Source organism: Gopherus flavomarginatus, chromosome 9 (genome assembly GCF_025201925.1).
Source record: "Gopherus flavomarginatus isolate rGopFla2 chromosome 9, rGopFla2.mat.asm, whole genome shotgun sequence".
In the NCBI taxonomy this organism is placed as follows: Eukaryota; Metazoa; Chordata; order Testudines; family Testudinidae; genus Gopherus; species Gopherus flavomarginatus.
Window position 1 is genome coordinate 70,108,460 of NC_066625.1, and position 13,454 is coordinate 70,121,913.

The 13,454-nt window shown below is 44.1% G+C and overlaps 2 protein-coding genes across 4 annotated transcripts in view; both read left to right on the forward strand.

Annotated features, from left to right (window-relative positions):
* LOC127057813 (tropomodulin-2) overlaps nt 1–13,454 on the forward strand; it is a 58,141-nt gene that overhangs the window by 5,088 nt on the left and 39,599 nt on the right. The window contains exon 1 of one of the 3 annotated variants that reach the window (XM_050966919.1): nt 10,922–11,248. The exons of the other annotated variants lie outside the window; for them this stretch is intronic. The gene's annotated coding sequence lies outside the window, so the exon portion shown is untranslated. Of the gene's footprint in view, nt 1–10,921; nt 11,249–13,454 lie in introns of those variants that run through there. 3 annotated transcript variants of the gene reach the window in all.
* Nucleotides 5,429–9,475, forward strand: LOC127057814 (zinc finger and SCAN domain-containing protein 29-like). The gene is made up of 2 exons (XM_050966921.1): nt 5,429–6,234; nt 6,891–9,475. The coding sequence occupies exons 1-2, from the start codon at nt 5,697–5,699 to the stop codon at nt 7,298–7,300; spliced, it is 948 nt and encodes a 315-aa protein (XP_050822878.1). The 5' UTR covers nt 5,429–5,696; the 3' UTR covers nt 7,301–9,475.

Genomic DNA, 13,454 nt, shown 5'->3' on the forward strand with positions numbered 1-13,454 from the left:
AGTGAAAAGGGTCCTCAACGATAAGCAGTTTCTAGTTTCTGATGGTGCTACAACGTTGCCAACAGTGTTAAAACAGAAGCTATTAAGCTCAAAAACCATAATTTCTCCAAAGTCCTGTAGTGATAAGATTCTTACAGTGCAGATGGTGTGAATCATAGAATCGAAACACTGGAAGGGACCTCGAAAGGTCATCTAGTCCAGTCCCCAGTACGTCTCTCAGCCCGTGCTGCTTCCCGCAGCTCCCATTGGCCTGGAGTAGCGAACCGTGGCCAGTGGGGGCTGCGATCGGCCAGACCTGCAGACGCAGTAAGTAAACAAATTGGCCCGGCCTCCCAGGGGCTTTCCCTAAACAAGCAGCGTCCCAAGTTTGGGAAACACTGATCTAAATCATTGATGAAGATATTGAACAGAACCAGACCCAGAACTGAGCTCTGCGGGACCCCACTTGATGTGCCCTTCCAGCTTGACTGCGAGCCACTGATAACTACTCTGTGGGAACAGTTTTCCCAGCATGCTAAAATCCCCCACTTTTGCTACTGTTCTATAAACTAAGAACAAAACTACATACAGTGTGAAACACTGCTTTGGGAGAAGGACACATGCACTTTAAAGGAAATAATTCAACAGGATTTTTCAATTTAGTAGGAAAAAAATGTTGATTTTTATGCTCAAACCTGAGAAAATTTTCATTCATTTTACAAATTTCTGAAAACACATGCTTAAAAATGAAAAAACTGCTTCACACCAACTACAGCAGCACCAAGTAGTCTGTCCGAAGGACCAGAACACTAATATATTTTAAACTATTCCAGTAATATTAGTGAATGTTTCTCTTATGAATGCTGACATATTTGAAAAAGTAGAAACATTCCTTACTTTCTCTGAATATTCTCAGACAGCTGAACAAAAGAGTATATTAAACAACAAGTGGAACAAATCAGTTACTTAGATACTGGATCCAGTGAATGGGGTTGGGTCCATTATGATTAAGAGCAGTATTCTTGTAACACAAATAGATGTGCAGTAAAACTGGGACGATTGTTCCACAGTTATCCAGCAAATGGAGTTCTCCAAATTATACAGTTAATCTGGTCCCAGACAGATTGTCCTTCTGATCTCCAAGAACAGCTCTGAAAATCAGGTTGTTGAAAACTGCATGTATTGAGGAATTCTAATTTGACATTTGCTTTTTCCAAATAAAGTTCCTTATTTTGATAATTTTTATATGTAAACACAAAAAGCAGGATTGAGATTAGTTTTACAACCATGAGCATAAGGGAGCTACGCATAAGAGATCACTTTCAGCAGTACAAAGTTGTGCCTTGGTTTTGAACCTGAAATATTTCAGACACCTCAGGAGAGTCAAAATGGAACCATTTGGCCCAGCCTTTCACAGACGTGTATTACTGATGTACAGGGAAGTGTTAAAAGGACCTACACCTTTTTTTCTCTGTATGATCAAAAATGACTTTAGTTACAGATCTTGCCACAACAGTAAAAAGCATGGAGGAAGAAAATGAAAGAGAACCCTGTGGTTACAATATAATACATTAAGTGAATGAATAATCCAGTATTATACATAATAATACACTAACTTTGTCAGCCCTACATTCTTTTCTGAGGGCAGTAGGGATTGATCCTCCAGGATCCTCTTTGATTTTCTTTTCTGTTTGCTTCCAGGTCTGCAGAAACCTTCCTGGGAATCTGCAAATTAAGGAAACTATATTGATACTTTCCTCTGGCTCTTCCAGTGTGATTTCTCTTATTTTGCCCCTCCTTTCTGACTCAAGTCATTCCATTAATGGGAACAGGACTACCTAATGTGTAAAAAACTAAGCAACTATGTAAGGATTTGCAGGAGGATATGGCTCTTAGAACGCAAGTCCCTCAGGACAGAACTGCCTTTTTATTTGTCTTGCACAGCATGAGCATAGTGTTGACACTGAACAAATGATAAATAATGTAATGTAACCTATTTTTTCACCAGACTAGTTTTTCCTCAGTCTCTAAACTGATTTATCAGGTATTCCTTTAAAATGTTTATTCCCTTAACACGTGTTCATTGAAGAGAGCTTCTCTGTGCTGCTATAAAATAACTGACTGTTTCTGATAGCTAGCTTTTAGTAAACTGATGTGTCCCTTTGCTCAATGGCTACATTTATAGGGGAAAAAAAATCTGTTAGCTAATGCCTTCCCTATCTGAAAATTCAGGTGGATGTTTTAGAGTTCAAGCATAACCAGCTTAGGTTACATACCTCCTGCATCAATCTCTCAATTCAAAGCAGGTGCTGAAAGTTATCAAGATGTGTATACACATGGCTTTCCCCCCAACACAGACAAATTATAACTAATATGCATTAACACAGTCTCTGGGCTTGCAAGTCCAGGGCTGTGAAGCATTGCTTTTTTATTTGACTAATTTATTACAAACTAACTTGTTAGGTATTTGATTATTAGTAAGAATTTAAATCCTAGCACTGTGGCAACAAGGTAACATTTCATGTCAAAAATAAAGGGTTCTTGTTTTTGTCTCTGAATTATGTCATGACAATTTCCATTGATATGTTTAAACCCTGTTTGACGGAAACCATTTCTCTTTAAATAGAGGTTTTTTTCCCCTTAGGGCAAGTTTAGTGTTAGCTTACATTATCTTCCTAGCAACTGTTTTAGTCCTATCTAATATCTACCTAATGCCTGCATCTGTAATGCAGATGTTTATGGTCGCTCGGGTCTACAGACTACTGGGGCCATTGTCCGCAGGTGGCACCTTACACTTTTTGGACATGTCACAAGCATGCCACAAGACGTTCCAGCAAACGCCATTCTCTGCGTGGCTTGTAACATCTAGGATAAAATTCCACCAACCAAGGGATAGAGGCGGCCCAGAGGCAGACCCCTTATTACATGAGTTCATAAAGTCTGTTCCCGTGTTGGACTCTCACGCCTTCAAGCCTTTGCGGTTGTGCAGGAACGGACCAAATGGCGAATGATCGCTATGGCTGACTGTCTGGCTAAGCGTTGAAGAAAGAGAGAGTGAATGCCTGGTAGAACTTGGAGAGTTATTTTGTGGTAATATTAGACTAGGACTGGATTTTTAGGCTGAACATTCAGAGGTCAAATACTCTATTCCAAAATCATGCAGCTGCCTTGTATCCTAGTAATGCATCGGTTACTTCACAATTTACATGACAATTAGTTTCTTTATGTCGGACTTGACAGCTCCCATTAAAGTCAAATGAAAGACATCCATTTACTTTAATAAGAGTTGGATCAGAGCCTTGATAAAGAAACTAGCTGTCATGTAAATTGCAAAGGTATCCATGTGAGTCTCTAGCTATTTATAGAAATCAAATTCAAACTTTCTTTGATCCGGATAAGATGAAAGACAATCATTAGGGAATAAAAGAAGGAAGATGAAACATCAATGGATCCTCTCCCTTTGATGTAGAAGAGGTTTCCCATAAAGTCATATAATAATTTAGATTTTAAATTTTTTTAAATAATATTAAATTTATTCATAACTATTTGAGACGTGAAAGTATCTACTGGAAACAAGTAGCTTTCTTTACTATGTCTGATCAATTTATAGTCTGCTGTAGGTTGTGATGATAAATTATACGGATTGCAGTTGTTTCCTTGTTAAAAATTATGATGAATAATTATGCATTGACAATATGTGGACTTCTTTTAAGTTGATATTTTTCCTGTTTCAGTTTAAATGGCAAGAGCAGGTTCACTGGATCTTCCTTTAAAAATAATTTTTCATAGATTTCAAAACCAGAAGAGACTACTGTGATCATCTAGTCTGCCCTGTTTATAACACAGGCCACAGAACTTCCTTGAATTAATTTCTGTTGGAATTAGAGCCTATCCTTTAGAAAAACATCCAATCTTGATTTAAAAATTACTAGTGATGGAGAATCCACCACAGTCCTTGGTAAATTGTTCCAATGGTTAATTACCATCACTGTTAAAAATGTGCACCTTATTTCTAGTCCAAATTTACCTAATTTCAGTTTCCAGCTATTGGATCTTGTTATATCTTTGTTTGCTAGACTGAAGAGCCTATTATCAATTTTTTTGTTTCCCAAGTACTTTTAAACTGTGATCAAGTCACCCCTTGACAAAAGGAAGATTAAGCTACCTAGATTGACCTCCTTGAGTCTATCACTATAAAACAGATTTTCCAATCCTTTAATTATTCACATATTTCTTCTCTGTGCCCTCTCCAATTTAAAGTAAGAATGGAGGAGTGTGGAGAATGTAGGGCATCAACAGAATGTAGTTGCAGTGTGGTTTATTAGCATTCATCCCATAAGAATGGAGATCAGCTTTCCTGAGTTCAATTTCCATTTCTGCTGAGTGATCTGGGGAAGGTCACTTAACTTCTCTGTGTCTCAGTTTCCCCATCTCTAGAACAGGGATGATAATATCCACTTCACCAGGGTGCTGTTACATTTAATTAATTAATGTTTGAACAGTGATTTGACAGCTTCATTTGAGAGTCATTTAGGGTTCAATCCTGCAAGGTGCTGATCAACTCCTAGAGATTATGAGTACCCTCAACTCCCACTGACTTCAGAAGCGTCTCGGCACCTTTCAGGATCAAGCCCTTGAAGTACTATGGTTAAATCCACCTAGACATGGAGGACCTTCCCCACCACTTAAGAGTTGTGTGCCAAATGGGGTGCAAATGAAGTGACTATACAACTACTACAGAACACTACAACACATCTCTTCAGCAACACTGGCTATTGCAAACACATCAAACCTGTCCCCTACTTTCTAGATTAGCTTTCCATAGAATATTGAATCAAGTTCAAGGTCTCAGTCCTTATCTTCTTAGTGCTCCATGACCTAGTCTGCTATATTTAAAAGATTGACTAAAGCTCTGGGTTGAAGGCCATGGTCAACACAACTCCTCACTTTTCTGACACAATCTACTTTTCTACTGGAAGGGAAAAAATCATCTATGTAGGAGACAGAACTTTCTTGGGGCCTGGTCTGAGACTGTGGAATGAACTCCCTCAGGAAGTAAGGACATCAAAAACAAACAATCCATCTTACTAACACAAAACACTCCACTGCACACACTTCTCCCCTGCAGAGCGGATGACAGAACAAACCACATGGGACCAAAGAGAGTCATGTTACTTAATGCAGTAGGTGCAGTAATGTAGAAGATGCCCAAACACTACTGTGATGTGCTTGGTTTAAGAACCTATATACAGTAACTCCTCACTTAACGTCATCCCAGTTAATGTTGTTTCATTGTTATGTTGCTGATCAATTAGGCCTTGGCTACACTTGTGAGTTGGAGTGCATTAAATCAGCCCTGAGTGCCCTAACTCCTGAGGTGTTCACACTGGCAAAGCACGTAGAGAACCCGGACTCCGTGGCTGGAGCGCCCCTGGTAATCCACCTCCACAAGAAGCATAAAGTGTGCTGTGCCCTGGCTAGAGTGCCATGGTGCCAGTGTGGACGCCCTGGTCTATTAATGCACTCTGATAGGCCTCCATGAAGTGTCGCACAATGCCTGTTCCAGCCACTCTGGTCATCACTTTGAACTCTATTGCCCTGCCCTCAGGTGACCAACCGTCAGACCTGCCTTTTAAATTCTCTGGGAATTTTGGAATTCCCCTTCTTGTTTTCTCAGCAAGTCATGTAGTGCTCTCAGTGCATCTTTCCAAGTGACCATGCCTTCACGTTCCAGGCAATCCCCAGTATGGAGCAATGGAGAAGTTCTGGACCTCATCAGTGTTTGGGGAGAGGAAGCTGTCCAGTCCCAGCTGTGCTCTAGCTGTAGGAATTACGATACCTATGGGCAAATATCAAGGGCCATAATAGAAAAGGGCTATGACCAGGATGCAGTGCAATGCAGGGTTAAAGTGAGGGAGCTGCGGACTGCCTACCACAAAGTGCGGGAGGCAAACCACCATGCAGGTGCTGCCCCCACGACCTGCCGTTTCTACAAAGAGCTGGACAAGATACTTGGGGGCAACTCCGCCTCCACTCCAAAGAGCACCATGGACACTTCAGAGGCCATAGCAGCACACAGTTCAACAAGGCAGGAGGAGGAAAGTGGGAGTGAGAGTGCTGAAGAGGAGGGGAGCCCAGAGCCAGAGGACAGCCCGGCATCCCTAGATACATGCAGCCAGGAGCTGTTTTCAAGCCAGGAGGAAGGTAGCCAGTTGCAGTGCTTGGGGAAGAACAAACAGCAGAGGAGGTGCCTGGGTAAGTGGCTTTTATTTTGGGAAGGTAGTTGTTCGGTGCAGGCTCTTGGGGTGAGGAGGGTTGCAGAAAGAATGGTTAGGGCTGCGTGCATGCCTAAATGCAGAATAGGGTGTTGAATTGCTCTCTCACATTGCAGTAATCAGCCTCAGTGATCTCACTGAAGGTCTCATGCAGAAGCTGGGCAATCTGCTTGTGCAGGTTCCTTGGCAGAGCCATTGTGCTCCTTGTCCTAGTAAGACTAACATGTCCACACCACTGTGCCGTGAGGGGTGGGGAGACCACTGCTGCGTACAGGCAAGCGGCATAAGGGCCAGGGCGGAAGCCGCATTGTAGTCACCCTCAGCAGCGAGATATCTTCCAGGATGAACTCATCCTGTGGAAAATGTGGGAACAAGGTTCAATATAGGGGCCCCTTGCAGCTTTTGGCTCTCCCCAAGCACAGAATCCCAGAGGACACTACGGCCCTGAAACAATCAGTCTCTCTTGCCCCTGTAGTTACTCACCATTTCGGGACTCTTGTGGATTATGTGCGCTCGCTTTGGGACGGGCACTTTCTGCTATTGTGTGCACTCTGCTTGTCTAAGTTTGGCTGCATCATTGCTCTGTCTAGTGTGAACAATGCTGCCTCTGTTAAGTATTGCATTTCGGCTTTACAGATGCAACTTTGAGATCCCACCCGTCCTTGTTATCAACTGCCAAAAGGCTGCAAAGAATCAGGAAGCATCCGCGAAGAAGCAAAGAGGACCTTCTGCATGAAGTCATGCAGCAGTCCCTTACTGAAAATCGAAAAGTACATGAGTGGCAGGAGACCAAAAGGAGGCTCTGTCAGCAGAATGCAGATCACTGCCACCAAAGCACGGAGCGACTCCTAAGCATTATAGAGCACCAAGTGGACTTGATGCAGGTGCTCATAGCAGACGGAGCAGATCTGCGCCCCTCTTCCCCTCCCCCCTCACAGCCCTTGTCCCAAAACTCTTTCCCTTGTGTCCCCATGTCACTGCCAACCCACTGCCCCCAACATCCAGTTTCTTATCGCCACCAGCTGCCTCTAACACCTGTAGCTTAACCACCCAGCCCTGCAAACTATGACCCTTATCCACTGCACTCAACCCCATCACCATGCGTGTTAGCCAGCCTGAAGTGCAGCACTGATTGCACAGCACTCCAGACAGGAAGGCTGACTATGATAACAGGACATATGCAAATCTGTGATTGCCCTGTTCCCCACCCCACCCCCTTTCCTCCTCCCACACAGCACAGATGTGTCATGCCATGTGTGTTTCCCCAGTTTCTTTTCAATAAATGATTTTTTTGGCTTTGCAAACATTCTTTATTGCATTAAGTAAAAGATAGCATAGCCCAGGAAAGCAACAGGCAGTGCAAGTCAGTGCATCATACATAGCAAACACAGATGCCTACTAGCATTGGAATCCTGTGCAGGGTACCAAACATTACTGGTGTCTTTCAGAATTGAATTGCTCCCTCAAGGCATCCCTAATCCTAACAGCCCCACACTGGGCCCCTCTAATAGCCCTGGTCTCTGGCTGTTGAAATTCAGTCCCAGGTGTTGAACCTCGGTGGTCCATGCTTGAGTCAAGCTTTCACCCTTCCCTTCACAAATGTTATGGAGGGTACAGCAGCAGCTATAACCGTGGGAATGTTGTCATTGGCCAGGTCCAGCTTCCCATACAGAGAGCGCTAGCGGCCCTTTAAACATCCAAAAGCACACTCTGCAGTCATTCTGCACCAGCTCAGCCTGTTGTTGAACCACTCCTTGCTGCTGTCAAGGATCCCTGTGTAGAATTTCATCAGCCATGGCATTAAAGGGTAAATGGGGTCTTCAAGGATCACAATGGGCATTTTGACTTCCCCTACAGTGATCTTCTGGTCTGGGAAGAAAGACCCGGCTTGCAGTTTCCTGAACAGGCCTGTGTTCTGAAAGATGCATGCGTCATGCACCTTTCCAGACCAGCCTGCGTTAATGTCCATGAAACGCCCACGGTGATCCACAAGTGCCTGGAGAACCATCAAGAAATGCCTCTTCTGATTTATGTACTTGGAGGTTAGGTGGTCTGGTGCCAGAATTGGAATATGTGTCCCATCTATCGCACTTCTGCAGTTAGGGAAACCCATTTGTGCAAAACCAGCCACAATATCCTGCACGTTACCAGAGTCATGGTTTTGAGCAGGATGCGATTAATGGCCCTCCAAACTTGCACCAACATGATTCCAACGGTTGCCTTTCCCACTCCGAACTGGTTAGCGACCAATCGGTAGCTGTCTGGGGTTGCCAGCTTCAAGACTGCAATAGCCACATGCTTCTCCACCGGCAGGGCAGCTCTCAATCTTGTGTCCTTGCACTGCAGGGTGGGGTGAGCTCAGCACACAGTTCAATGAAAGTGGCTTTCCTCATCCAAAAGTTCTGCAGCCACTGCTCGTCATCCCAGACTTGCATAACGATGTGATCCCACCGCTCAGTGCTTATTTCCCAAGCCCAAAAGTGGCATTCTACTGTGGTGAACATGTCTGTGAATGACACAAGCAATCTTGTGTCATCTGCGTTATATGAGTCGACATCATCGTCAGACTTCTCACTGTCACTTTTTAGCTTAAAGAGTAACTCAATTGCAATTGGTGACATGCTGGCAAGACCCATCAGCATATACCTCACAATTTCGGGATCCATTCCCGCAGACCGAAAGGGAAGACAGAACACACAGTACAAAAGCCGTTGATGGTGCCAAATGTGGACAGGGGCACAGGGATTTCTGGGACGCGAAGCAATGCATCACAGGGCATTGGGACAGGACCCAGAATGTCCCCTGCCCCCTTTCCCCCTTCCCTTTCCCACAATCTACAGCACCAGAATGGGAAGAGGTGCTCTGTGGGATAGCTGCCCATAATGCACCGCTCCCAATGCCACTGCAAGTGCCGCATATGTGGCCATGCCACTGCGGTGGCAGCTGACAGTGTGAATACACAGCAGCACTTTCCCTGCTCCAGTCTCTGAGGGCTGGTTTAATTCCAGGCACTCTACATCTGCAAGTGGAAGCATGGCCTTAGAGAACATGCTCGTTTAAAGTTGTGCAATGCTCCTTTATAATGTTGTTTGGCAGCTGCTTGCAAGAAGAGCAGCCCATGGGAGCTAGCTGGTGGGGGCTTGGAACCAGGGTGGACCGTCAGCCCCACTATCAGCTCCCCCTAAGTTTCCTGTGTGAAGCCACTCAGCAGGCTATCAATTGCTGGACAATTCAGCTGTCCCTCCCCGCACTGCTCCTGCCCTCTGCCTTGGAGCTGCTCCTGGGATCCTCCTGCTTTCTGTGCAGAGGGCGGGCGGGGAAGAGGGGTGTTAATGTCAGGGTGTCCCCCTACTCACAGTCTTTCTCCCTCTCTCTCTCTCTCTCACACACACACACACACACACACACACACACACACACACACACACACACACACACACACACACACACACACACACACACACACACACTTTGTGTCTCTGTCTCTCTCTGCCATGCTGTGTCTCCTCCCTCCATTTCTGCTGCCTTATAGAGTGTGAGGATATATTACCAACAACGGGTTAACCCTTGAGGGCTCAGCCAAGTGCTAGTTCATCATTCAGCACTAAGGCATTCCCTGGGAAATATCACACCCTCTGACTCTACCACCTCAACCAAGCTTCACAATCATCATTGCTGAGTACAGTATTACATTGTTTGTTTAAAACTTATAGTGTGTGTGTGTTTTTGTGTGTGCGCATGTGTGTACATATATATGTCTTTTGTCTGGTGAAAAAAATTTCCCTGGAACCTAACCCCCGCTATTTACATTCATTCTTATGGGGAAATTGGATTTGCTTAACACTGTTTCGCTTGAAGTAGCATATTTCAAGAACATAACTACAATGTTAAGCGAGGAGTTACTGTAGAACAGAACAGATGAGTATAGCATACAGGGGCACATCTATCTCCCTTGCGTTCTGCAGAGCGGGGTCGCCAGCTTGATTCCACATGTTAATTTTTCTTATAAAGTACTTAAAATAGTCACCTGCTGTGGCTGTTTTTTTTCTCCAACTAATAGTCTTTTGGAACTAAATAAAATGAAAAAATGGGAGCAGTTTCTATGTAACTGTCTCTTGCATCTCCATAATTTAGATAGCTAATCAGGAAATGAGCTGCATGTAGTGCTGAAAATTTAGCCTGAATCATTACTTAGTGTGAGTAATGATTTTCAGCAATGCAGTCAAAATTAAAGCCAAATCTAGCTCTCTGAATTCTTCCCTTTCTCTCTGGCATAATTATCCTATGATTGCCTTGACTAGGAGGGTCAGGCACACAGAAAAAAATAAATACAGTTACATGATCATTACTCACTAGAATACAGAATTAAAAGTTTTCACTAAAAAGCAAATATTTTGGGGATTAGATCCCAAAGTAATTTTACACACTGTTTTTTAAACAAGAAAAGTTATTACAAAACATTTACAATATTTATTAACTTCTCTAATCTATTGTAAGAGCTGAGAATGTTTCTCTATTTATAAAACAAATAACATTACTCCAGAACTAATTGAAGAAAATGTAACTACACCCACAAAAACTAAAATACTATTAGGAATTGTTCAACAGGTTACACATTTCTAGGCAATTTAGTATCTAAAAAAAACCTGTGAAATTGTGCACCAGTTCAGGCCCTGATTCAGGAAAGCATCTCTGTTCAGAACTGCACTTTAAAGCATATGCTTAAATCCCACTGAAGTTAAGGACATGCTTAAGTACTTTCTTTAAAAGAGATGGATTTAAGGAAGTGCTGAATCGAGGCTGGTAAAAAGTGCTAGACTGATAATCGTGGAGACTAACGTTCTGTTTACCCTTAGAACGTAGGCTCTGACAATGACAGCTTCTATTGTCTTGCCAATGCACCACAATCCTGAGGTGGACGGACAGCCTCCACTGGTGAGAGGTGGACAGATGGAGGTGTGGTGATGGACTGCAAAGAGTTGTGTTGATGAGTGGTAGGTGGTGGTGAGGTTTAATTATACTCTTGGCTGAGTCTATCAACAAAGATGCCAAATTTTCACCAAAATGAATAAGGGTCACACAATCCAGTCCAATCTGAGGTACAAATGTGTACTACTCAGAATGATAAAGGCTCTGGGACCTCAGCAGTTGTAGCTGGTTTTGTTCTTCAAAGCAATCATTTCCCTAACTCTATCTGATAAAATATTTCAACCTCTGGATTACAACTCTGTCTTTCCTAGGGACATGATTAAACTCTAATGAAATCAGCCTTTAAACCACTAAATACAGTTTTAAAAAGCTGTAATCTCCTTAAAGAAGTTTTTCATCTCAAGTAATGACTGCTAGCTAGAGTGCTAGGAGTTTAATGAGTTTAACCAAAGAAACTTTTAGAAGGCTCTTTGCAGTCTGTGTAACAGAAGTGCTGTGAAAACAAAAAGGAGTCCAAAGCTCATGCTCCTAAACGTCTGTTAGTCTATAAGGTGCCACAGGATTCTTTGCTGCTTTTGGTTACAATGTGAATCACTTAGGCCATGGCTACACTTACAGTTCTGCAGCGCTGGTAGTTACAGCTGTGTTCATACAGCTGTGTAGGGCCAGCGCTGCAGTGTGGCCACACTGACAGCTACCAGTGCTGCAGTGTGGCCACATTTGCAGCACTGTTGGGAGTGGTGCATTGTGGGCAGCTATCCCAGCATTCAAGTGGCTGCAACGTGCTTTTCAAAAGAGGGGGGTGGGGTGGAATGTGACAGGGAGCGTGGAGGAGACAGACAGAATGGATTTTTGGAGTTGACACTGTTCTCAGCTCCCTGCCTTGCAAGTTCTAAGGACTGGAAGACACACAGTGCCTACCTTCAATCATTTTAAAAGTTCTGACTCCCCTCCCCCACTCCTCTCTCATTCACTAAATGCAAATTATGCACTCCTAAATACCCGTCAGACCAGATAAGCAACCCCTCCCCCTCTGCCGTGTGAGCGTGCTGTTTCTCTCTTCAAGCAAACAGCTGTGAACATTCCAAAGTAATTCCCCTGCCTGCCTCCGCTCGCTCAGCAAACAGGAGCTGTGTTTGTTTTTTAAATAAGCAGTTTGGCTGAACTCCGAGCTCTCCCTTTCTTCCGGTTTGTTGTGGACAGGAATTCTGGGATACCTCCTTATACCCCGGAGGTCAATAAAAGCGCTGGTGGGTCCACACTTGCTGCTCCAGCGCTGGAATCGCTACACCCGAAGCTCGACCAGGTGTACAGCCAGCGCTGCAACCAGGGAGTTGCAGTGCTGGCCGTGCTTTGCAAGTGTGGCCACATCCTAAGTTGCAGCGCTGTAACCCCCTCACCAGCGCTGCAACTCTCTAGTGTAGCCATGGCCTTAGCCTTTTGTAAAGCTAATGCTGAATTCAGCAGCCAAAAACAAAAGAAAAAAAAGCAAATGATTTCAGTAAACCTCTTTGGCTGCTACTTTTGCATAAACTTTTCTAAAACTCACTGTGTGTATTAGGATTTTGATAACAAAGGAGTTTTTACAACTCTGAGGCCATGGCTACACTTAAAGTTCTGCAGCGCTGGTAGTTACAGCTGTGTTCGTACAGCTGTGTAGGGCCAGCGCTGCAGTGTGGCCACACTGAGAGCTACCAGCGCTGCAGTGTGGCCACATTTGCAGCGCTGTTGGGAGTGGTGCATTGTGGGTAGCTATCCCAGCATTCAAGTGGCTGCAATGTGCTTTTCAAAAGAGGGGGGTAGGGTGGAATGTGACAGGGAGCGTGGAGGAGACAGACAGAATGGATTTTTGGAGTTGACACTGTTCTCAGCTCCCTGCCTTGCAAGTTCTAAGGACTGGAAGACACACAGTGCCTACCTTCAATCATTTTAAAAGTTCTGATCCCCTTCCCCCACCCCTCTCTCATTCACTAAATGCAAATTATGTACTCCTAAATAGCCGTCAGACCATGTTGAGCAGATGCTTATCTGGACTTCCCCCTCCCCCTCTGCCGTGTGAGCGTGCTGTTTCTCTCTTCAAGCAAACAGCTGTGAATATTCCAAAGTAATTCCCCTGCCTGCCTCCGCTCACTCAGCAAACAGGAGCTGTGTTTGTTTTTTAAATAAGCAGTTTGGCTGAACTCCGAGCTCTCCCTTTCTTCCGGTTTGTTGTGGACAGGAATTCTGGGATACCTCCTTATACCCCGGAGGTCAATAAAAGCGCTGGTGGGG

Coding starts and splice junctions, on each gene's coding strand:
- LOC127057814 (XM_050966921.1), top strand. CDS start 5,697: ATGCCTTCACGTTCCAGGCAATCCCCAGTATGGAGCAATGGAGAAGTT. Junction 6,235..6,890: donor ACAGCAGAGGAGGTGCCTGG/GTAAGTGGCTTT, acceptor TCGGCTTTACAG/ATGCAACTTTGAGATCCCAC.